The sequence below is a fragment of the Calonectris borealis genome, chromosome 2, assembly GCF_964195595.1.
Source record: "Calonectris borealis chromosome 2, bCalBor7.hap1.2, whole genome shotgun sequence".
Classification (NCBI taxonomy): Eukaryota; Metazoa; Chordata; class Aves; order Procellariiformes; family Procellariidae; genus Calonectris; species Calonectris borealis.
The window spans coordinates 161006116-161032154 of NC_134313.1; the positions used below are offsets into that span (position 1 = coordinate 161006116).

The following is a 26039-nucleotide window of genomic DNA, read 5'->3' on the forward strand; positions in this document are numbered from 1 at the left end:
ATAACAATGACGGTGTAACTGTGGGTCTGTTTATCCCATTAGAGTCAGAATTTTATACTGTAAGGAGCTGGTTTTACCAGCAGGATTTTCTGTTACCTAACGAGAATTTTTTATTTTTGCATGAATTCTATGCATGGGAGCGACTGAAAATACGTATTCCCAGTGCGATCTATTTCGGTGTTCTAACGTGGCTTGCATTAGCGTGTGTGATAGCTTGAATTTTCTTTCTTCGCCAAAGCTGCTTAAACAATACAATGACAGATTTCTGCTTTTATTCTTCGTTAATGTCATTCTTCATCCTCTCTGCCCCACATCAGGGAGGAAGTGTTGTGAGTTTGCTATTTTAATGAAGAGAAATGAGGCATCTATCAACTAGGATTTATACTGGAGAGCACATCAATTCAGTTGCCTTGAGCTTGCTGAGTTTGCATATCCAGGGCCGAGCAGCGCTCTCAATTACTCCCGTGCAACCCCATTAACTTCGGGAGGTTGCGCAGTTCAAAAGTGGCTTCGCAGAACACGGGGCGATATTAGGGGGAAAAAAGGCTGTCTGTTAGAGAAGTCAAGCTCCAAAATATTATTTTTGGTTATCTAAAAGGAGATGTGCATGCAGTCGTAATTACACTTTTGAAAGGCTAGGGTAGTCATCGTATAATAATTTCATTGAGTATTTCTTTGTAGATGTGCCTAACAGAACAGACAGCCTCCCAAAAATCACTGCAGTGAGGGGGAAAACACTTCCAGCCCTGGAAACATATTGTAAATCATATGTCTTTAGTAGACTGTATCTTGTAATTACTCTTAACCGTAGGTTGTTTCTTCCTCTTTCTCTCTCTAGGAGCTATGCCGTCAGCGCATGGCAGTGAAAACATCTGATCGCCCGGAGCCCCTGCGTGCTTCTCGAATAAATAGCGTCTCTTCACAATTTAGCGATGGGCCCATTCCCAGCCCCTCGGCCCGGAGCAGCACGTCGTCCTGGTGCGAGGAGCCAGTCCAGTCCAACATGGACATCTCCACCGGTCACATGATCTTGGTAAGGCGTTTTTGTCCTCACAGCACGAGAAATTTCGTCAGAATTTAAAGTACCTGCTCAGCTTTTGGAAAGAGATAACTTTTAAAGAAAGGGAAGCTGTCTTTTCACAGGTAAAAAATATTCCTGAGCTTTGTTGGTAATCTTAGCTTTGTATAATTAAAACTAAAGGGATTTTTATTTCCATTTTTATTTCCATTTCTATTTCCATTTCTTTTTCATGATATTGTTTTTTTTCCTCTCTTTTATCTTGGACATACGAATTGTTTGTGTGCTTGCTTCAAAAAAGATAAGCCCTGTGTTGTCCTTTTGTCCAATTAATTTATATTTACCTCAGCTTGGACAACTGAAGAAAACTGCTAGATTTCTGATCAGCTTGCTGCTTTTTCTCATGTATCTTCAGTGTGCGGAGGTATCTGAGCTGAGAAGGCAGCAGAATATTAGTGATATGAAACAATTTGTTTTCCATGACCCTTAGAAAAGAAAAGGGGTCTGAATTTTGAGCCTTGCCTGAATTTTGTTGTCCTTGGCTGAATTTCTTCCAAACTGGATCTCTTTTATGTTTGAAATGATCCAGATATATTCTATTGATGGAGTCTGCATTGGAAAACTTGGGTTACTTCCAAACACGACTTGCGACCAGTATCAGTGTAGAAGATGGACACATGAAGATCTGTGTGTATGTGGGAGTCAGAGTCCAGTGGTTGGGACTGGCTGCAGCTTGTTTCTGTCTCTCTCTGTTAGCATCCTGCTGGGAGAGCTAGAGTAGAGTAATCCCCCGTTTTCTGTGCCTTATTTTCCTCCTTCTTTAAATATTTGCTGTCTTTGTGGAGTGCACTGAAATTAGCCGAGAAGTAGTTAGGTGATGGTGAAGATGATGAGTCAGGTGTTATGTTGCTTTCTGTATTTGATTTCTGCTATTTGTTAGTATGGTTGATCTAAAGTAAGCACCCTTCCAGTTGGTAGTGTTGGCCGTGCTTTTGGAAACTTCCCTGTTGATTTATTTACGCACCACTGAGGAGACTCACCAGTGGGGTCTCTCAGAAGAAAACTCTCCACCATGCTATACTTCTGGGTCATAATTTTTCAACTTCTTTCTCTCTTTTTACATTTGAAAGTACTATCTTCTCAGATATTTTTCAAGTTCTTATAAGCCACCTCACATAATGGAGAAAGGAATGAAGGCAGGCAAAACCCAAAGAGCTAATTTGACCTCAGCCAAGTTACTGACCTCCTTCACCCTTGATCAGGTCAGCTATAAAACTGAGCAAAAGCAGGGCAGGATTGTAAACCAGATGCTTCATCAGAGTATGTCATCCTGAGTAAATACTTCTTCCCCTGCCCCTGCCTATTCTCCCCAAAAAAGGAGTTAATTAATATGATGTTAAAATCTGGTATACAAGTGCAGTTTGGAAGGGTTGCTCCCATGGCAGAAAATCATTTGTTACAGTTTTTACTCTCACACTTTTGCCTAACCAGAATTAAAATTCACTTGATTTCCTTTCATAGTTAACTAAATGCTTGGGAGGAAAAAAGAACGTCTCCAATTGCCCAACCTCAAAATAAGTACAAATTCCTGTCGTGAGGTTCTAAGGCAGTATTTGTATGGAAGTAAGAGCAAAATTTCCTATGTAGACGGAAATATGTATTTAACATTTGCAAGCAGTTTCAACTACTTTAAATTGAGCAAAATTGTTTTCAGTTATATTATTGGGAGAAATAAAAAATCATAAAGTCAAGCTTAAAGGAGAGGAAGTTGCATACGGGAACCACTTATTCTGGCCCTGGCAATTTCTGCAAAATTGCAAGAAAGAATTGTCTTCATATGGCAACACATAAACTTTAAAAAATAGTCAGATTGGTCAAGATCACTGTTACGGTGTTCAGTGTCCATAATTCAGTCAATCCTGTTTAACCCTGGGTGAACTCATACATATGTTAGCTATCTAACAGCATATGTTATATCTTAGATGGTGAGGGTTCAAAGAAGGGTAAAAGAAATGCTGTAGTGTCTTCAGAGTACAAACCACACAAAGAGAGTAAAAATAGTTAATTTGTTTAGTCTAAACTGAACAAACAAAAATCAGTGATTCAGGGGAGTCTGCCTGTGTGCTTTGAAATACAGGATGGGGAAAAATTGTTCTTAATGGATGCAGATGATACAATTAGGAAGAAAATATGGGTTAGAATCGAAAGGATGCATTTAGCCTGGATATCAGGGCAAGCCTAATAGGAGGGTCAGGCAGGCAGTGGGATGTTTACTTAAGGGAAGTAGTTAAACCGTAAATTCAAGATTTGCTGAAGGCGAAGCTAGGTTAGGTTTACATGGGAAGATCAGCATCGCTCAGCTACAGCACTGAAGCAGATGATTGGACTTGATCGGAAATGCTCGTGTTTTGTGTCACCGTGGGTCACACTGAAACCGGAGAGCTGACCCAATTTATGTTTTGCTCAAAAATAAATGCACTTATCTGTAGCACCTTATTTGCCTGAACTTCTCTCCCTCTGGAGATGCTGTGGCTTGTTGGACTTCAGCAATAGAAGAGGCTCGCCAGAGGTGAGCTTTCCCTCCCCTTGCCCTGCAGCTACAAGAGGAGGAGAGCGAGGGGCAACTTTGCAACTTTTCTACCATTCAGTACAAGAAGTTTTCCAGTTCTTCCCATTTCCTGCTGCCACGATCCTCTTATCTTTTAAATTTTGTAGATATTTTCCATGAAAAATATCTCAGTGCCTAAAAAGACGACGAGAAATATTAGCAAGGGGCCTAGTAAGAATGGCAAATACCATCTGCTTTGCAGGGTAAATGCACTTACAGGTCTGTAAATGTGTTTTTCAGCTCCACAGTGTGCAGCGAAGTAGCAGTTAGCTGAGCTAGGGCTCCTCAATCTTTATTGTTCATAGGTGCCAGGACCTCCCCAGAGAAAATAAACCAAAGGCTTACTGTATAAAGTGGCAGCAGGAAATATTTTATTTTGATTTATAAACAGAATAAATCTTTAATGAAAGTAGCTTAGAAGAAATGTGTCTCCGACTGCTGAATGACTCTATGTAATTCTGCTCAGAGGTAGCGTTGGTCAGAAACATTTCTGTAAAGCTGTTTCATTTGCTGGAAAATGCTAGCAGGTCGTACCTGAAGTGATATCCAAGCCACCTCAGCTTTGGTTTTATTGGAGTTTGTGGTTGGCCGCAGGTACTGTTTTCTTCGAGAAATTGCTACCTGTGGTTAGCCCATCGTTTATAGTACTCAAGGTCTGGAGACAGCAGGAATCTTCCAAACCCGTGTGGCTGGCGGGCAGTCCCCTCACTTAGACTGAAACCGGTCTTTCCAAGAGAAAAATCCTGCATTTCTGCCACTTTCCTGTACAGCAAAGACGATGTCTCTGCAATGCTGACAGTAGCATGAGGTAGTTTGTACTGTTGGCAGGAGGAAGCAGGGAGGACTCAGGAGGCCCAGAAGGACAGCGATAACAACATTCAGAGCTTTTTTTTTTTTCCCTTTTTCACATTCTTTTTCCTCACATTTATAGCAGGAGGATGGCCCATATGGCACTTTTTGATTCTGTCTTTCTAAAAGATCCAAGCGCTTTGGAAAGTGTAATTAGAGAAGCCTGTTTTATGCAGTCGTGTTTGTGGCGCTGACTGGCTGGTTTCAGCACGAGCAACAACAAAGAAGTGCCCTCATTTCGGTCACTGTTGGTTGTGCAAGAAAACAATTGGTTTTTGGAAGGTCACAGCAAGGAAAAGACTAGGAATTCAGAATTAATTTCCATCCGCTTTATTCACATATGTACATCTATATTTCGAGTGCCAAGAGAAGTCCTAATAAAGTGCAAGGCTTCCCTTTGCAGTCCAGCAAGAGAACCAGGGAGGGTTTGAAGGTGTCCAGGAGAGATTTAGTCTCCCTGACTTGGGCTCCTAACTTATACCTACATTTTAGGCACTTAATGAAGTGGTGGTGTTGACTTGAGTCCATAAACTTCCCTTCTAGTTGGTGAAGTGAGTGGGTGGCTGTGAAGGTCTCCAGAGAATTAGGCAGAGAGAGGATTTCTCTTGGGAGGCCTGCACCACCCCATTGACGTCTGCAGCTTAGATGAAGGAGTCTCTTTTGTTTGTGCTGAAGCACAAGTTTAGCACATAAGTTAGGTAGATTGGATCCCACATCTGCTTTGTATATTGCCACGCTTGTTTGCTTGAAATAATTATAATCTTTTATGAGTTTTTAAATGAAGAACAGTACCGCAAGAAGGGAGCGTATGCTTTTGATGATAACATTTTGAGGTTGTTATCTGAATACCCTATATGAGAGGGAATTTACAGAAGCAGAAGTGATTTTCTTTGTTTTGGGTTTTTTTCCTTGTAAAGATAGACATGCAAAATTTGGAGCAGTATACATAAATTAGAATTTCAGAAAATGTGAGTTTCCAAAAGGTCCTCTTCAGCACTTGTTTAAGCTGGAAGTCTGAAGATTCTTCTCCCTGGGGGTATGAAACTGCTCTATGTATTGGAGATAATAATAGCCTGTGCGTACTGTACTTTTCAGAAGGAGGAGAAAGTTTCGTAACTGGGCTGAACGAGGCAGTTGGAGCAAATGAACTAGAGACTGAAATCTAGGGCCTCGCATGTAGGAGGTGTAAGTCCACTCGATCCCCTTGTCTTTGGCAATTCACCTGCAAAACCAAAAGGACTTTCCCCATAGAGAAGTGAAGGATGGCCTCATATGAGAACTTTGTGTCGAAAGAAAGTTCTGGGACAGGTGAGGACCTGTGAGCACCTCCTGGGACACAACCTGAACTAGGGGCACATGGGATGGAGACCTGCTGCTGGGAAATCAGTCAAACCCAAGATGTTGAATTTTGCACCCAGTTTAGTTTTGTTGCTGAATCAGTGGCAGGGTTGCTGTGGGACCGAGAAGGGTAACAAGCAGGGAACAGTTTCCAAGGTTGAACCTGGGTTTTTTGATAACATTGGTATCCTGTAGTCTCTGCATAGTACTTTTTGATGGTTTTTAAGCAATTTTCCCTCACTCATTTTTTAAAAGAAACTCTGTTTGAAATGAACTTTATGGGGTAGCTGCTATGGATTTTCTTTTAATTGAATGTGGAAGAGTTGGGGGTTGTGTGATAGAAGACACTTTCCAACAGGAAAAAATGCTTGTTAAATCCTGCACGACATTTTCCTGAAATCCCTTGATTTTATTCTTAAAGCTGCAATAAAAGCATGAGCAAAAGGCATCTAAACACACTTTTCTAAATAGAGAAACTCCAGCACGTGAGGACCGATAGCACTGTGCGAGACGCAGGTGTACTTTCCACCTTGAGCTTAATCCATATACAGACAAAACATTTCCTGGGCGAAGGAGCGTGATGCACAGCATGCGAGGGCAGTGCACTGCCCCGGGACACATGCCGCAGAAGTGATTAATGCTAGCAGGGACAAAGGTGAGGACTGCAGGTACGGAAAACAAGGTCTTTGTCACAATTATAGTGTGTTTGATTTTTTAGTGGGTTTTAAAATTTTTTTCTTTTTCCACCATTTCCTTCTACCACCATTAATTTCTCTTTAGCTCTTTATGAATTTCAAGAATAGAAATACGCTCTTTGAAAAAGCTTACAGCTGAGAAAACGAAGAAGAAAATCCTCCCTCACATGGGAAGGGAAACAAGTCAGTGGCAAAGTTTAGCTAAAAGCATGAACTCCTTACACATGTGCTAAGTGGATCTAAATCCCAATTTATCTTTCAACTGCGCCAATATAAATAGTTGTAGGAGTCTCACGAAATCTAAGTCCCAAGGCGCCTTTGGCCCTAAAGGCCATTTCATCACGAACAGTCAGACAAGAGGAGTCACAAGGGAAAAGGCTGTGGTGTATCGCATTACTCAGTGACAAGATAGCCAGTATCCCAAAAAGAATAAATACTGTGGATGGGAAAATCTTTACCCCTCTCTCCCTGAGCTGTCGTGCTTTTAGGGACAAGTGAAGCTGGTTGCCTCCTGAAAGATCTTCTGCTGATGAAATGGTGTTTATCCCTTCATTTTAGGTTTTTTTTTCCTCCCTAAATGTTTAAGTTATTTTGAAACATTTGCCTCTGTTTATTTAAAGCCAGGGCTTGAGATATAGGAACAAAGACAAGCTGCCAAGAAAAGTGCAAAAAATCTCGTTGCATATGAAACCAGCTCTACTAATAAAGCCATAAATCTAATAAATGGATGTATGTACTACATAGATTTCATCAATAAAACTCAGAAAAAATATTCATGAACAGGTTACCCTTTGATTCTTCCATTTTTATTTGTTTCATGTTCAGTTGCCTCCCTTTTTCTATATTAATCTTGTTGAATGGGCCTTAGGAAATAACAACAATTACAGAGTCAGTATTAAATCAAGAAAAACACTCCTCTTGAACACAGTATGAAATTAATTTCAAATTTTTTTTTTTCCTAAATTCTTCCCTGTCAGTTGTTTTCCACAAATGTATTCATGGTTAGAAATAACTTGCCAAATTTCTGTGACTACATCTTGGTCTGTCGCTGGACTGTGAGGTGTTTATTCCACCTTTGTCTAAGCTGCGTTGGTTGAACACTTTTAGCCACCTTATATCATTCCCTAAGGCTTTTAGTAGAAAGATGAAGAAAACATTTCTATTAATATTCTAGAGTACTAATTTTGAAAGCATTACATTAGGAGAAATATATAACGCAAAACTAGCTTATGCAACTATGTGCACAAAGTAAAAAGAAAGGATCATTGCCATGGCTGAAACAAAACTTGGTGGCTCTTTGAACTTTTTTCCTGTTTCTCCCAGCTTTTTTCCATTTCTAGAGAACATCAGGTAATGTCAAGGCAAGATAAGTGACAGTTGTAGCAAGTAGCAAGAGATGCTAGGAGGTCATTTAATGAAAAAGATCTCTTTTTTGATACTTCAGATTGAAGACAAGGGATGTTACTGGGTCCTCAGCTGCTTCTGAGAGTCTCATTAGTGGCAGAAACCAGAGATGAACACTATTCCAGGAGGCTAGTGGTCTTCTCTTTTGGCTCCAGATGGATCCTCAGTAATGAAGTGCTCTTTGCTGTATTTGTCCTATTGTGCATGCTCACATAATGCATTAAGTCATTGATAACTCATTGTAGCAGATGCAGCATTTAATCATATTTTGGATCTAACAGGTGGAAATGCCTGTTTAGAAGGAGAAGGGTACTAGAAAGAGGGTGGTTCAGGAAGACTTCTCAGGCAGGAGGCCCAGGGTGATAATACATGTTATAGAGTATTTCTGAGCTGGTGGCAGAGTTCAGTCGTGAGAAGGAGGTGAGTTTTGACTCACTGTGGGATAAAGAAATGGCTCATGCAGGTTGCAAGACATGATGCACCGCTAGGATCAAATGACGAGTGGTAAATGGGACTACAACTTCAGAGCTTCTGAAAACATGGAACAGTTCAGGATGAAACTGGAACTTGCTTCTTGGTACTTACAAAGAGGGGACATCATACTGGCACTGTGTTTTTGCACTGTTGTACCACTTGCAGTTTAAGATACGCAGGAGAACTCCAGTGGTATTTTGGAGACCTCCTTCTCTTCATGTGGGCTACGCCAGCAGAAGTTATTGGAAGTGCTCTGGTTAAGATGCTACTAGCATTGAAGGCAGCTTAATCCCTCCATTGATTCAACAAACTCTGTTTATTCTCTTCTTCAGGGCAAGATAAAAAAAATTATACTTTACTTTCTGCAACTTTTTCTGGGATTAGGCCTTAACTTGGCAGTGTTTTGTGAGTAAGGTATCAGAATTTGGGTGGTATTTGGAAAATTTAATGTGTAGGACACAGACAAAATGCTCCTGCGATGATCAGATTTTGCATACGCACCCACGACGCAGCTGTGGAAACATTTTTAAATAAGGAGATAAACATTAAAATAATCTGTGAAGTTCGCTTGTGGATGACATAGTATTTGCTGTTCCATAAAGGAGGACTATGTTACTTTTTGGTCAAAACCAGATAAATGTGAAAGTCTACTACCCTCAAATATTCTAACCCCCCCAGCCCAGCATGCTTTTATAAAATACATAATTTTGCTACGAATTTCTCTCTTTTTATATAACTCTTCGTTTCAGACTAGAGTAATATCTTTTCATTTTTTCTAGTTGGTCGTTCTCCCTCAGTGCTGTCATGTCTCCCTCATCCTCTTGTCCTAAACTTGTGTGCTAATGCTGCTTTAGGTTGCCCAGCTGGCCAGGAAAACCCTATTCATAGCTGGGGAAAATTACGAGTTGCCTCTTGTTTCTGGCCGCTTGCTGTACCATTGCATTGAACTAAGATAGAAGGGAGGGGTGACAAACTGCTCACAAACATCCTCTCCTTCACGCATGACCTGTTATTCCTCTGGGAATTATTCTCTGCCCTTTTCTTTTTGGAATGACAGTGAGGGCTGGCATCCAGGTCCTAAAACATTTCTGTCCTCGGTCTGGTTAGTAGTAAATCCATTGATGTCTGTTGAAGATGGTTGGGTTTTGGATTTGACGTGTCTTTAAAAAATATTTCTCTGATAATGTATCACAACTGCGTTATTTTTAAGATGAGTTATGTGAAGGTTTGCCTCCTTCTGACTGGGCTGTTTGTACTATCTAAAATATTCCCATGAACATCCAATAACCCTACTGCACATAGCAACTAAGCTCCAGTAGCTGTCAGAGTGTAGTGAATTGGAGCGTGTTTCTGTACTTCTTTTATTAAATACGTGCACATGCAACACGTTTCTTTAAAGAAAATAAATGAAAAATGACAATGTCTCCTTACTGGATACATTATATTTATACTCTGAGCATTGAAGGTAATTATAAAGTTGTTTAAGCATTTTTGTTTTAAAATTAAAAAGGTTCTGAACTTGAGAAAACAAATAGAGTCAGTTATTTACTACTGGCTAGTTCTTACATTCTTTTCGTATTTAATTTAAGTGGACTTTAGCTGGTTGCAAATAAAAATACTAAAGGACTAGCAAGGCACACCATGATTTGTGTTCTTGCTGTCATCCAAATTCACAGAAAGAAGGAAACATATTAAAGAAATTTGATAAGACCAGGTGGTCTGAGTGAATAATTTCCCTTTCATTAACATATTCCCCTTATTAACTCTGTAATTAATTGTACATAGCTAAGGAAAGCTATGGAAATTGCATTTTGAGATGTATCAAAGCTGACTTTATGCTTCAGACTTCCATGCAATTTACTATTAATGAAGCAAGAGATGGAGGCCCCAAATCTATAATTATTACTTACTATTTGAATGACAAGCAAAGAATTTTATCAGCACAGTTTCAAATGAAAGGGGATTAGCAGCTAATGTTGAAATTGTTAATCTTTCTTATTAAAATAATTTTGACGAGAGTGTTTAGCCTGAAAGAGGTTTCTGGAACATCATTTACCATTAAAACAGCTATTTTCTGAAGCTCAGTATGAATTTGTCTAAGTTTGACAGCAGGGTGCAAATATTTTTTAAATGTATGAATATTTTATGGAGCTAAGGCTGTTCATGTGTGAGCTGATGCCGAGCTGCTTGCTGTGTGCATATTCCTGGAATGTGTAGCAGGATGGTAGTTCAATATCCGTCTTACCAAAGTGAAGATGTCTACTGAGATAACAACACGAAAAGGCTACAGCAGAAAAATCTGAGAACTGAAATTACACCCAAGGCTGTATCTGCAGACAACTGATTAGCAGGTGGGAGCCCCGTCAGAATCGGGCCCTAGATCTTGGTGATATTTTTATGACACAGAAAAAGCCTATAATTATGTTTGGTAACAGTGTTATTACTTCATGTTTAGATAGGCCTTCTTACTCCTTTAAGTGGTGGCATATTTTCAGTTTTCATATATTTTTATTAGTGTCATGTACCTTAAGGTGAGTATTCAGTGGTGGGTGCTTTATACCCACATGTATGCTTGTGTACAAATACCATGTACAGCAACGGTATCCTCGTATAAGTATAGATAAATATTTGTGAGCAGAGATATAATATACACATCTTTTAAGTGTTAATGAAAAACTACTTGGCATTTTAAATTTTAAAACTTTTCCTTGCAATATTTGCAATTTTAATCTCTTACAAGAGTGTACAAATGAAGCTGACAAGGCTGTTTTCGCTCCTCAGGATGAGGAAATTGTGAATATATAGTGACATAAATGGTGAAAAGCAAAGCAGTGGTAATTTAACAAAATTTAATTTGCAGTGGTCTCAGCCGAGATGTATGTTAAAGAACACTATTAATTTGCCTGTGTCCCATTATAGAAAAAAGCTAATGTAAGAGATGTCACATGTCTTTGCCAGTGACAAATCTTACCAGCAGAGTAGACAGAGATCATTTAAATGCTTTGATTAAGACATTATTTGTGTGAGTGGATGGACTTGTATAAAGGTACCACCAACACAACAGACCCCCACGTACCTGCTCTACCATGAGATTACTCTAAGCTTTACCTCTGCGTGGACCTGTGGGAGCTTCCTTGGGTTCGCTCAGGAAATGACAGGTTACAGAACTGATCTTGTGTGTGTAGTCCTACCAATGTTCCATTGCAACAGTCTTGCAGACAGAGGGGTATTGTAGCAGAAAGTGCCATAGACTGTATGTTCGCTTCATTCATCGGACAAAATCAAAGGGTTTTTAGCTTAAACGTAGCAGTTGTTAAATAGCATGCAGTAACAATACCTGAAGAAGCAGGTTTCATTATAAAAGCATGTTTTGTATGTATTATAATTATGTGTTAAGTCAAAGACATCGGGGGTTCTTCTTAATCTGTAAGAATCACAACAAACGATCTAGACCACAACAGTAAGAGACAGTCCCCATGCCAGTGTGGTAGGCTGCTGTAGTTAAGAGGTGGAATTTGTCAAGGATGAAGCTAATGCAGAGTCCAAAACCAAAGCTTTTCTAAATGCAGGAGTATTTCTGATGCAGATATTTATCTACTGCTTTAGTAGGGAGGGCACCCAGAAGAGTTGGTTTGATTAACCACAGCAACCACACAGAAGCAGAAACGTAAAATCCCCAGGGCAGTGCTGGCTCATAGTGGGGGCGATGCCCTGCTACTGCTCACGTGTGATACCTGCCTGAGGAAAGCGCGTTCTTCTTTCCTCATTGCCTCCTTTCACCCATTGGTGTCTTTGTTTGCATTAGACCAGTTTGACTGAAAGCATTATAATAGTGTCTAATTACTATTAAAGTAGTGAGTACACTAATGGTGCCTAATACGTTATTTCTTCTGGAAGTCCAGAAATGACTTTTGTGTCATTTAAAGTTCTGCTGGAGTCAAGAAAACTCTGCAGGATCTGAGGGCATGCACCAGCCTTTGACTTACCCTATGTGTATCCTCACAAATGAATTTTGAGAAACTTTGTCCTTCAGGTAGGATTCTGGGGCCTGATATAAGAAATTTCGATTAAAGTCACCAGGACCCTTTCAACGCACTTCAGTAACCAAAATAATAATAAGCCAACTCTTACATCGCACTTTTGATCAGTAGGTTCAAAGCTCTTTTTAAAGGTCAATATTATTATCCTGTCTTTTTGGTCCAGGAAGCTCGGGCACAGGCAAGGAACTGTCTTGGCCAAGACTAACCTTAAGGTCAGAAGCAGAGTCAGGAGTAGACCCCATTCTCTGGTGTCCCAGTGCTCTGCTCTCACAACTAATCATACTGGCTTTAATAGAAAAAGGTTCGTATCGAAGGGTAATAATTCTGCCCTTTTTTGTCCCTCGTTAGTCTTCTTCAAGACATGAAAGTATGACATGAAGGTATAAAGGAGTTCTGCACCTGGGTTTGTCAGATTTAATTCTGTGAGTTTAGTTTTGGCCTCATTATCTAAGAGCAAACTATTCTATATTGGGAGAGCTGGCTGAAAGATATTAAATACACGTTGGAAAAGCTTGTGAAAGCCAAACTGAGGATGTGCAGTCTATAGTTAGTTAGATGGAAGAGGGTGCCATCTACTCATTTTTTGAGTCTCTTCTGAATTGTTAACAGTTTTCTTCAAGAATATATTCCCAGTCTGCTAGATCCTTAGCCATTGCACACATGCACATGCACACATGCACTGAATTTTAGGTTCTCTATTTTGCTTTTTCCTTCTGTTTAGCAATAAGCAGTACTTGCACTGTCTACTCAAAACTACTACGGTCACTCTCTCAATGTTTTCTCCTTGGTTCAGCATGTGAAGGGCAGTGTTCCAAGGAAAAGAAACAGCACACGAGGAAATGTTAACAGTTATCAGTTATGACCAAAATTTGCTTCTTTCCATAATGTTTTCTTCATTTGCTGTGTTCTGGTTTTTGTTTTTCTGATTTTCTTTCTTTGCAGTACAGTGTCTTCTTTCATCATTTCACTTTGTTGATCTCTACAGCCTGTTCTTGGCTGCTTTTTCTGTCCTCTTGCACATTGTCTTTCCCTTGTTCTTATTTTGCCCTCTGTCACTTCAAATATTCTCGTCTGTGGATTAGACCAGTGTTCCTCAAACTTCTTTAAAGTGTTATCCAAGAGTCCCAGGAGTAGGTAGGATGTCTTCAGCTTACGCACTTCTAAAGCTTTTCTACCATCACTTCACAAACCCTTTTGAATGCTTTCATGAGAAAAATATTTGAGAATTTGAGAATCACTGAGCTAGGCCAACCTCAGCTGAAAATCCCACGGAGCATAGATAAAAGGTTACCTAAAAAATGGGACACTTCCTGTAGATTTGGGAGCTGGGCAGATGCCAGCTGCATCTTTCTCGTGGCCAGCATTGCTCAGTCTCCTGCTCCATGTTGGTTCGGCTGTGACTGTGAGTGTGACATGGAAGGGATAGGGCAGAAGTCAGGCATGTCTTCTCCCACAGTCATCTCCATTAAGTCCTGAAAGTAATTCTGTGGAAAAAGTTTCTCCACTGCTTACTGTCCTCACTGGCAGTTACTCTAATTGGGTTACTTCTCTGCAGCCTAGGTCTGGGATGTGGTTCCAAAATGGTCTTGAGTGCTAGGGTTTGACCGTTGAAGATGTTTATGGAGTTTGAAGTTTCCTGTCTCCGGCTGTTACGGGAGTTTTCTAAGGAAAAGGCTGATTATCCAGTATGTGCTTTCCCTGCTTTTTCTCACAGGTGCCCTTATGTTCACTTGTGCTTATGCATATTCTGCCGCTAGGCTGTGGGTATATCGTGGGTTGCAAGACTTCTTGGATTTCGTATTGCATATTCTCAATTTTCACACAAACCTGTGGTGTGTTTGTGTACACATTCTCACTATCAATTTTGATACTTTCTCCCCCCACACAAAAAAACCCCACTGAAAAGCAGAGGGGTTTTCCTTTATAAGTCATGATCTGCTCCTGGAGAATCACCTTTTCACTTTTATTCACATATTTCAGAAGAGTAGTAAAAGTATTACTCCTTATCCCTTTGCTCTAGCAGGGATGTTATGTCTGTAGAAATAATATTTTCCTTTCTACCCTCAAGATGGCCACTGTCTAGCAGAAGCATAATTTGCCAGGCTATCTATAAATCACATCATGTGCTGTATCACTTTGATGTACTTGGTCATGGTTGCCTGGGCTTTCCTGGTCTCATTATCTCTGAAGAACTTGACCACGCTTGAAGAGAAGATTATTTTTAAACATGACGTTTTCAGAATACTATATTTATCTCTTGGTAATTTTTATATATAGTAAATGAAGATGACTGTACAAGTGCTCTGGAAAGAAACACAGACTTTAATTCATTAAAATCTAAATTTGCAAATACAGTACCCAACCGGGAACCCAAATTTAGATGCTTAATTGAGTTAGCAGGGCTTGGAGAGGAAGAAGGCAGGGAATTCGGTTTTGTGTTTTCAGCTAGGTAATTAGAGTGTAGTAATATATTTTTAAAGTTTTTATTTCAGACATACAACATCATTAGCAGGCATATAAATGAATCACCAATATGTCTTGGAATGTGGTATGATGTTCGAACCATTAGTAAAAAAATAAAGTGAGAAGAAGGGATCATCTGAAAAAAAGGTTTAATGTGTAAGAAGAAAATAGCAATTTCCTGTGAGGATGGAATTGAGTGTCAATATTTATCACAAAGAGTTGAAAGACTTGATTTGAGTTGGGGTTTTTTGCAGATTTTCTGCTATTTTTTTATTCAGCTCTCTAGCTTGTGCTTTTGCTTTTTAATAAAGCTACCAGGAGCACTTCCCCAAATGTCTCAGTTGACGAATTCAACTGACACTAACCTTGGCGTCAGTTCCTATACTGCAGAGCTGTCTTTAATGGAGAGGTTTGGGGGTTTTTGGTTTGGATTTATTTTTGTTTTTAAGAAATGTCACAACATATCCCATGCTGTGAATGGCTAAGAGGTCTAGCCCCCCATTTTTTGAAATAACATTCTTCCTCTATTTAAAGGCTATTTATTATTTAAGATTTTTATTGTGCAATCTACCATAAGAAGTACAGAAAGCCTGGAAACTGATTTTGGCTAATTAATCTTTCAAATCTTTATTATTTAATTTGGCATGTCTTGTATAAACAGGATCTTACATGTGCATAAATTAAATTCCTCTACTCATCAACCACTTAAACACTGTACTTCTAAACAAAACCCCCAAACCGAAACCTGTTCTAATTCCATTAGAGTCAGAACATTTGATATGCTCCGATTACAAAAATATTATCAGATATGGATTCATGAAGGTTGCATGACCTTTAGCCCTGTCTATAAACATGATCATGGGAAAAGGAAAAAACAGCGGTCAAGAAGACTGAGTTCTGAATTTCCCTGCAACATAAGTGTTTTAGGAGCATATTCTGTGACCCCGGGAAATTCACGTCGATGTTCCTGCCCTTTCATTTCCCATCTGTGAAACAGCAGTGGTACTTACCTCCCCTGCAGAAGTCACGTGAGTACTTTCAGACAGTTGGACAGAAGGAGCTATAGAAATACAGAGATTGTAAGGGAGCAAATTATATTCCTTTTATGGTAATCATCTTCTCCTTTCTGTTGAGGTTTATTTAAAGCAAATTAATTGCAGGGGTGAAACTTCATAGGCATAATTTAGATTTCAAGGAAGGGGGTAAGGAGGAGGAGATGGGGGTGGTTGTATTTTAAGACCTAGAAGACACTCTTAAGTAGCTGATAATCCTTGAGAAGGGATTCTTTGTAGAGTGAATTTCTCTATCTTCTGCTATATTTAGAGAGCCAGGTAGAGTAAATATTTCATAATTAAGCATTCTAATTTTTTTAATGTTTAATTTCTTAGCTACGTTTTCTTTCAAAAGCATACCTGCCTCCTGATTCAAGCAATGTTTAGCATCACATGTATTTTCCAAGATTTCCTCCAGAGCTGAAAACCTGCGTCAGTCCACACCAGGTTGTATCCAGCCATTTCACTGGGCTTTCACTGAGCACCTTTGGCAGCTGGGAGCTGTAAGAAAAAGGATTAGCGAGTATTTGTCTGACACACACTGATCCCAGCACCTGCTGATTGGATTGAAGTAATCCTTTTACAAGTTACAAAACTCTATTATCAGAGCGTTAAGAGAGGGGGAGGCAGTGATATACACTACATCAAGGGTATATTAATTTAGGTACACAGAACATAGGTTGCCATTTAATGTACTTGTGATTTACAGTCATTCTTGCAAAAGTTGCACTATAGTCTACGCACAATAGATAATGTCATACACTGCTCATGCAAAGATGATACTTCTCTAGAAACCCAAGGACAATCGTTTAAAATTGTTTTAGGTGGCGTGCTTAAAGCATGACTGTGCTCTCTGTGTACGTGCTTAGTTGTTTACAGTAATCTTTACATCTAAAAATATAAAATTGAAACTATGGAATGTCATTTTTTTATTGTTGGCTGACATCACCATGGAAGTTAATTTATTTCCAATTAATACAAACTATTTGAAACAATCTAGGGATATTATTCTCAACCAGGCTGAATAGTTGCTTTGTCAGAGAATTGCCTCCCTCTGTTTTTTTAGTTTTTCTTCATCACCTACCATATTATTATGGTATTAGTAGTGTTTTATGCCAAATTACTAGTAAAGCGTCATCGTAGTTTTCAATACTTAATTGAAAAGGCTTCAAAACTACTCTTTTCACTGGTGTAATCAGGTACTGAGAAATACGAGAACAATTAGATCAAAACACATTATGCTAGTTACATGGCTGCAAACACTGAGGAGGGAAAATAATTTCTCAGTGTATTTTATAAAGACAAAATACAAATTCCCAGGTTTTTATTTCCTAGATTTTTTCAAATGTGGTTACCTTAAACAGTTCTCGCTGATAAGATCAGGAGATCCGGGATGGCACAGGACGAGTTACACCAGAGAAAGGAGCCTTCAGCCTAAAACGGCTGACTAATCAGATGATGAAATCCTGGCTCCAGCAAAGTCAGGAGTGTTGCCTTTGACAGTAGTGGATGCAGAACGCTCCCAAGGATTAAAAATACGTGAGACTTTATAGCCAGATGTTAATTTATTGAGATTTCTTCCAGATAGGAGTTCTGTGAGATACTGACAATGAGTTGCCACAACAGAACTTTTATTTTTTTATATATATATATATAAAAATTAGCCCAATAAAGTCACACTTCTCTACAATTAACATTGAAAACTTGATTTGCCATGTTAGGGCTAAAGCTAGTGCTTTTAACAGTTATGGAGTGACATTTCAGAGGTGGAGCTGGTCTTGGTAACAGCTATAGGCTCTGCATTATTGTGAGTTGGTTGGATCAGAGCATCAGAAACACCTATGGTGCTTCAACAGAACTGTAACTATTGGAGAAAACTGTGATTTTCTTAATGTGTTAGTTGATTGAAAGACTTAAATTGGTTGAGATAGCGCATCCTCTCTTTATTTAAGGACTGTTTTGTTAAGGAAGAAAGGTAGGAAAGGTATGGGCATAGTTTGGCTCTGTTTCCGTGTTTTCTTCTACATGGGGCACCACTGAGAGCATTCTTCATGGAAACACGTGTGGTGAGCTCCCAGCCCTCGGTCTCTGCGAGAGCACCACAGGAGGTCAGAGAGAAACACCGACCTTCTGTAAACAAGGAAGAGCCCAAAGTAACTTCAGTACTACTATGAAACGGTGTGAGGTGATGTGAGAAACACTTAGAAAATGTGAAGAAATATTGTGGTTCTCTGCGTGGTCTGAATGTGGCTCCGGATTCTAATAGTAACTTAATTTGAGTTTTATTTGAGGAGATCCGGACAAGTGTGGGTGCACCAAAATAGAAAAATAAAGTAATCATAATTTTATAAAAGAGGAGTGGGGAGAGGGAAAGAGGAGAAGAGAAATGAACCTTTCTGTTGCTATTCCCTGAGTCCAGACTCCGGCCCTAGAAAATAATGGAGCACATATTAAAAAAGAAATTGCTGATTATCTGGTAAAGAGATTTTTCAAGGGCATAAAAGGGAGATAAGTGTGAGGGTCTCATTTAAGAGGATGGGGAAGGCTGGAGTCTTTCCTTTGTGTGTTTGCTAATCTCCTCCATCCTTTCCATTGGATAGCTGCACAATGAGTAAGAATGTGCATAATTTTATAAAGAATAAATCTTGCCTGGACAAACCTGATTGCTTTTTATTTAACTAAAACTACAAAACCAGTAGATGAAGTGAAAACAACAGATGTAAAGTACCCAGATTTTAATAAAGCCTTGAAACTGTCTCATGAATAGTTAATTGAAAAATTAATGTCAATTTTTTAGAAGACAATTACGTGGATTGAAATGTGGCTAAAGGATGATATACAAAAAGTAATGATCAAAAGCTATGTATGGGAGTGTCTGGCAGCGTACAGGAACTGCTGTTAGATCCAATTATATTTAACTTTTTAAATAATGATCTGGAAGTGGATGGAAGTGACTTAATGACTTTTGCAAGTGGTATCACAGTGTAAAGTTCTGCACAGAAGTGATGACAGAGGAGTAATTCAAAAGTTTGGAAACCTTAGACCTGAAAACAAATACAACAAACAATTAAATTATCTTTGAAGAAAAGAGTCACAAGAAGAGAAGGTTATAGTTTGCACAGATCCATCAACTCAGGATCTGTGAAGACACTGAAATACACACAAGTGGAAATTATACAGAACAGCAATACTCTGTAAGCAGACTAGGGTTGAAATAAATGGATTGGTGACAATGGGTAGCAAATTAAGTTTGCAATAGAAAAGCAATACTATTGGCATCCCTATGAAAAAGCCATCTCAAATGAGGACTGCTATTCCTTATTGAAAATATTTGAGTATTTCCAGGAATACAATGTATAGGTCAGAACAGTCATGAACTGTGTTTTAGGCGTCTACTTTAGACACAGGGCACCTAAATGTTAGCAAAGTTTCTTAGTGAAGTACAAGACACAGGGCATTATTTGAAGGCCTGGAAATGCGTAATCAGATAGGCTGCTTCTGTCTCTGACCTCTATGGCACTTTGATTAATATGAGTGGGAACAGAGAAATTTACTGTGAAGCTACTAAGGATAAGTTATTAAGCCAGAAAAAGGAAGGAGAAAATCTTGTGCTCTATTGAAAGTAAATTGGATTTATGCAGAAAAGTTTTCCTCTTACATATAGTCAATGCAATATGTACTGAAGAAGACAAAGAAGTTTAAGCAGAATAGCAAAAATGCTGGAGTGTCCTGTGCCAGAACAATGTAGCCAACAAGTTAGCAGGGAACAAAGGCAAAAAAAGCCTTTACCTAAGTCAATTGGAGAGAATAACAAAACAAATCGTTTCAAGTATGGTCGTTTAGCGCATAATTTGCTATATAATAGCTACAGCCAATTCTCTCCTCCCCAGATTCCTTCTGAGGAACCCAGTGAAGCACCCTCTGCACCTCTGGAAAAAGCGGCAGCAGTTTGCAAGCAGTGGCTCTCACACTGTTAGGGGAAAGGTGTGGATTTGAGTGGTCCCCGTTCACAAGGGTTAAGATAATGTCCCATCCACTCCTTCAGCCGACATTTGAGATTCGATTAGACCTGGCGAGGTCTGTCAATTTAACTGTTGCCCATCTTTTCATTAAAAGAGACATCTTCGGTCATGAAAAGAGTGTCTAATCAAGTACCATATTGGAAGTACATTGTCAAAAATAATTGCTTTTTGTAACAGCTGAACATCAGCTAATAAAATAGGTGTTTTTAAAACAAATATCTTGACAGATGCAAACCATACTGTCTCTGAAGAAGGTATTTGGAGATTGACCAGACAATGAGAATTTAATTGTTGTATTTGTTAACCTTAATTTAGTCACAGAACACGCACTGGATGCCACTCCTTGAGTAGAGAAAAAAGTAAAGAAAAACAAAGTGGTTTGACGCCATGTTGCATCAGCGGAGTGCTCGGGAAGTTTTACCAAAGCCAAGCCAGGCCGCTGTGCTCTGCCTTTGTGCCTGTGTTCAGGCACGCTGAATCTGTCTTAATATTTGCCACTGGCACTGGGTCTCTTGGCCAGAGATTCATTGTCCCTGGGACAGTTGTTCATCCTCTGGCTGAAAGCTCATCTTTTGCCTCACGCCTGGCATGTCTTACACAATAATAATAGATTTTACAACACATCCCCCCTCTCCCCTTAACGTCAATGCATCCTCCTTAGCCCCGTAACATGTTTGGTAGCAAGAGTATCTCATCTGTGCATACAAGAGAAAGTATGAACTGGGCTACCAGTTGTCCTTGCAGGTGAGGCCCTGTGGAAGGAAAATTAAGGCTTAATGAAATTTAAGGTACATCAGGAGATCTGGCCAAGCAGACAGTGTTTGTTTAAATAATAGCGCATACCTGGTATTATAGGACTTCTCTTATTGTGGGCATATTGGTGAGACCAGACTTCTGTATTTTTCAGCAGGCTTTGAGGAGCATTACATATTTGAGTAACAGTGGTGACAACCTCTATTTATTTTACCTGCTGCTCTGGGACAAGGAAAATCATGTGCATGTTTGACATGTTGGTAATGAATTTCTTTTGTACCGGGCAAATGCTGCAGAATGTCTCATGAAAACGTCCTAATTAGGAGGTAGATTTGAGTAGACATACAATCTCTAAAATATCAGAAGTTCCACTCAATTTAAAGTACATCCAGCAGCTCCCAAGAGAGTGTTTCAAAATCACTAAGCTTCTGTTTAGCAAAATGGGGATGAGCGTAGGGGCTCTGAAGGACTGTAAATGAAAGATTATTTAACTCTGAGGGAATTGTCTGACTTCTGAATGTTTTAAAGCAAGCTTCTTTCTTGGTAGCTTTTTTAAACGTGTGTAAAGTATAGATGTTCATATTGCACAGAGTCTTCCACGGGTCCGTTCAAATAGTCAAACACCTTTTCAAGATCTGTCAGGAAGCGCCCTGTGAATCTGATCCATGCGTTGCAGGTGTTGAGACTACACGAAAAGTGGTTGTCTGGTTAAAGTAAAGATTTCAGTGTGTTTTCATTTGAACGTTCATTTCTCATTACACTCAGAATTCCCTGAAAAAGGAAGGTAAAAGTAAAAAGAGTATTCTCTTTTAAAGAGAGATGAGCTATTTAACAATTCATGTGCACTAAAAGCAATCAAATTACCTTAACTGTGTCACATTTGATGATCTAAAAAGAAAATAAAATTTCTGTTTAAAATACAATCCTTGAAATCATCAAATAGACAAGTTGGAGCCAACGGGAAGCTCCTTGCTCCCTGCCCTGCCTTGGGAATTAAATGTTCATGGTCCTTTTCCTACAGCTTTGTGTATTTCACAGTATTTTGGAGAGATTCAGCATTGGCAGATCTGTGTATCTGCATAAAATGTCCCTGAATTCTATGGGACGTTGGTGACGGGCATGTCAAAATGAATCAGATTATAAAACTGTGGTTTCAAATGGGAAGATGCTACAGGCTGGTCCTTGACTGCCTGATCTCTGCCTGCTGCATGCTAAACAGCTTCTCTGAAGCCAGGAGTCTTGGCTTAGGGTTATTGTAAGATTTTTCTAGTTTTTCCCTTTGCCTCATAAAAATTCTTACGTATTTTCTGCTCAGGAGAGATTATCTTTTTTTTTTATTGTGTTCAGTATACACATCCAGGCACAGATTTACTAGGAGAAAAGAACGGACTCTTTAGCCTCCCTCCTTTCCCCAGTAGCAACAGCCTTTTGGCAAGGACAAGCAAACTATCAGAGGATGGTTTCCTCTCGTTAACTTGCAGGTTAAGGCTGGGAACGTGTTAGCTGACGCACTCCCTAACACACGACGGGGCCACGCAGCGCTCTCAGCTCCCCATCCATCAGGTCACAGCTCTGTCCACTGCGATGCTTTTTCCTTCATTATAGAAAAGAAGCAATCACACAGTAGGTGTTTTGATTGTATCTAAGCCACCACTATTTTTTTACCTCCTTTAGAAACCTTTCTTCTAACACAATATATTTCTACGTCCTTAAAGATATCCTTTCTGGAAGCGTCGCTTCTTGAATTGCTTTTCAGTAACAGGTTTCATTTACAAATCTCGTCTGAAGACAGACACACCCGACAAACCCTGCACAAAACAAAACTGTGTGTCAGGGGCTCTTTTGTAACCGAAAAACGGTTCAAGCTGTAAGAGAGAGCAGTCTCCTGCCTCGCTGGTGGGGTGGGCAGCGCGGTGGAGCGACAGCTTTAGCAGAGCTCCCATTTGGTGGAAGACAAGCTGCAAGCTTTTTGCACCTTCTGTTAAACCTGCTGAGAGGGCACGTGAGCCTTTCTTCTTTAAAGCATGTTTGGGAAGAAGTATTCGACATAACGGAGATTGTCTATGGAAAAGGTTTTTTAAGCAATTAAACTGCTTTTTCTACTTTTCAGTGAATCCTTTCCAGGAGCTTTTTCTAGGCAAGTATTGCTACGGATTGGGCTGTATTAGTGAGTGCTCCAGCAGGAACCGCTGTGACTGCTGGTTGGGCCAGAGGCACCCACAGCTCTCTCCCGTCCAGACCCTGAGCCTGTCCCCTAAACAGTCTGTCCCTTTTTTAATTTGTTAACTTCAACCTGCCTTGTAAAGGTAGTATGGAGTTTAATTTACAAATATGAACTGGGTGTAATGTGAGATTATTCTGTTGCTTACTGTAGGAGAAGGTGACAGGCTCTGAAAGGTAATTTGGCTGTATGCGTAGGCTTACAGTACCAGGTGATCACTTCCTTGATTTGCATGTTAAAGGGAGGGGAAGATTTCTGTTTTCCCCACCCTTCCTCCTTTCTGCTCTCTTCCCCTCACCTACTTGGATGATTTTCAGGTCCATGGGGTGAAGGAATAGGGTTTTCGTTTGCTTTTGGCAAACCTTTGGAACTGAATTCCCCATCCACTGCTGTACTGAATCTCTAGCCTTGGGAGAGCTGCAAAAACTTAAGACCTGCACCAATATACTCTGATGGGCCATCATTCCTGCCACAGCCAGTTAGTTTTTCTTTGGTGGTGCTTCTCCTAATGCTGTTGACTTTACTGAATGCCAAGTACAATCTTTAACGACATATATTAATATTAATTAATAGCACCTTCTCAGTTCAAGGCCCTCTCATGGCAGTCCATGTGCAGGACCCGGTACTTGAGCCGTGACTCTTCAGCCTGGCAATTTTTTAATTCTCCTCAACAGCTGTATTGTTGTTGTGACTTGTGCATGTGCTTGAACTTTAGTTTTAAAAGCTTTCGGTTTGATGTGAGCTGTTGTTGTCGTAAGTAATTTTTATCAATGGACTTTTGTTTCTTTTTCATTTCCTGATGAAAGAGACATTTGGGCTTACATTTTCTAGGTACTGAAGAAGAAACAGTTTTCTCCTGAAGCTCAGTAGCTGGGGGTTTCAAGCATTTCTTCTCTGTTAGCGATGGTACATGTTAGCATTCTCATTTTGTACAGCACAAATAAGCTTGAAGTTAACTCTCTTAAATGAATGAATTAGGTATAAGACTGAGTGTGTTTTGTCCCCAAAGCTCAGGATTCCTGTGCTTTCTGTCCTGAGAGACATCCTTTTAGCTTAGCTTTGAGCCTAGCTAAGTCAATGCTTAATACGGGATTCTTTTAATTCCAGTCTTACATGGAAGATCATCTGAAAAACAAGAATCGTCTGGAGAAAGAGTGGGAAGCTCTGTGTGCTTATCAGGCTGAACCCAATGCCAGCACCATTGCACAGCAGGAGGAAAATATCCAGAAGAATCGCTCACGGGCTGTAGTACCATGTATGTACACTTTAATTTGGATGATTGCATTTTAAGTTCTTGATACTTTTCTCAATATCCTTTGCACAGTGGTTTGAAAGCTACAGATGACAGGCAAACAGAATACAGAGTAGCTTATATGTGTTCTAGGAAACTGCAGCTACAACTGTGGGCCGGGAGCATGTCCTGTTGTCATAGCAGACACTCTCTATCTCCTTATAAGTTGCATATATGTTACAAAAATGCACAACTATGTCACATAGCACTGCTGCTGCAGCTGTGCTGTCTCATGAAATTCAATAGCCAGAGTGCTTTTCAATGCTGGAATATACTTTCTGTGCAAGAGTGGCATCTGTAGCCATTCAACAGAAAGAAGTTTGGCTTGTGTTTAGACAAGTTGGTATCATGTCCATCCAACAGTAATACCAGCAGTCTATAATCAGAGCTAGTGATCTGTTTATCAGATACTCAGCTGTACTGAATGAGCCCCTTTAGGCTTCAGTGGATAAGCTTGCATACTGGCTTCTCCCTCTGCTAGGCTTAGGATAAAAACAGAAAAAGAAAAAAAAAAAACAAACCACCAGCCAGTGTTTATATTCCTAGAATCTGCTCTTTCCTGTAAGCAGCCACCTTTCTGAGCTTGAAATAAAAGCAACATATTTCTCCTATGCAAATATATATATCTCATAGATTACATTGGTAATCTATGGCCACACATTTTATTAAGCAACCAATGAAACAAAACGGAAACTGAGAATATATGCACAGTCCACAGCAACAAAAATGTTGCTCAGTCAGTGTGCCCACAATCCAGCTGGGTAGCTTGGCAAACATATATAGCTATTTTAATTTTTAAAGTGCCCTGGAAACATTAATTTTCCCTGTGAGAGCCTTGAGTAAGTATTCCTCCTTTAGAACTGGGGAAATGACAGGTAACACATTAAGTAAATGTCAGAGCCAGATTTAGAGTGAAGATTCTTTGGAAGTACATGATAATTTAACTGAGCCCATCAGTCCTTGCATATTTGCTTCAGCAGGGTTTGGCTCTCTTGTTTGTGTAGTGGCTCTTTCTGCTTTGCTGCTTAGGAGAAGAGTACAGTAGTTTGGTGATATGAATTCTCCTGAGTAAATATGGTGCTGCTCAAAAGCCTTTTGGGCAACAGCAACAGTTTGCTGACTTCCATGTGTTTTGGGATCAGGTCTGTTGAAAAGTTCTAAAGAAGTAACCATGCAAGTTAAAGAAGTGCAAGACTTCTGTGCTCTTTTCCATCCTGAAAAAATAACATTTAACCAACATGATAAGAAGTGAAAATTGCTCCATGATAATGTGTATTGATCCAAATTGATCCTCCTGCTTAAAATGTTCTTTTCAATGTAGACTCATAGTCAGACCATCTTAAGCTGTTCCAAGTCTCTGCTCATAAATTAAGCCAGCTTGTTTCGGGTTGCTGCCTTGGAGACAGCATGGGAGCTACAGGTGTTGCCAGAAATTGGTGCTGGTTATTCAGGTGATGTAGGAAACGTGTCTGCATGATACAATGAGCAATAAGATAGGGACCCCGAGGCTAGACCGTTCTAGCTCGGAATCCAGAAGTAACATAGTTGTGGCAGTGCTAAAGAGCAGAGATTTCTAGCTTGGGTGTCATGCCACACTAGAGAGCTGAACTATTTTCAGAGCTGAGATAGTCTGTCTCTTTTCATCATATTGTACCGTGTGGATGAATCAGTCTACGCTGATCAGCCTTCAGCTGACGAGTCTCTGCCCATTGCTTCTTCCATGGCATGTTGTTATGCCTGTTCTTCCCATCGCTGAGTCTAGACTGAATCAGTACTACCTGGGAAGGTACTTGGATATGGACAGGGTGGCT

The 26039-nt window shown here is 39.8% G+C and overlaps 1 protein-coding gene across 1 annotated transcript in view; it reads left to right on the forward strand.

Moving 5' to 3' along the window:
- PTPRN2 (protein tyrosine phosphatase receptor type N2) overlaps window positions 1–26039 on the forward strand; it is a 674564-nt gene that overhangs the window by 585281 nt on the left and 63244 nt on the right. The window contains exons 14-15 of the mRNA XM_075144119.1: window positions 839–1033; window positions 24045–24192. Coding sequence (XP_075000220.1) covers window positions 839–1033; window positions 24045–24192 — 343 coding nt within the window. The remainder of the gene's footprint in view (window positions 1–838; window positions 1034–24044; window positions 24193–26039) is intronic.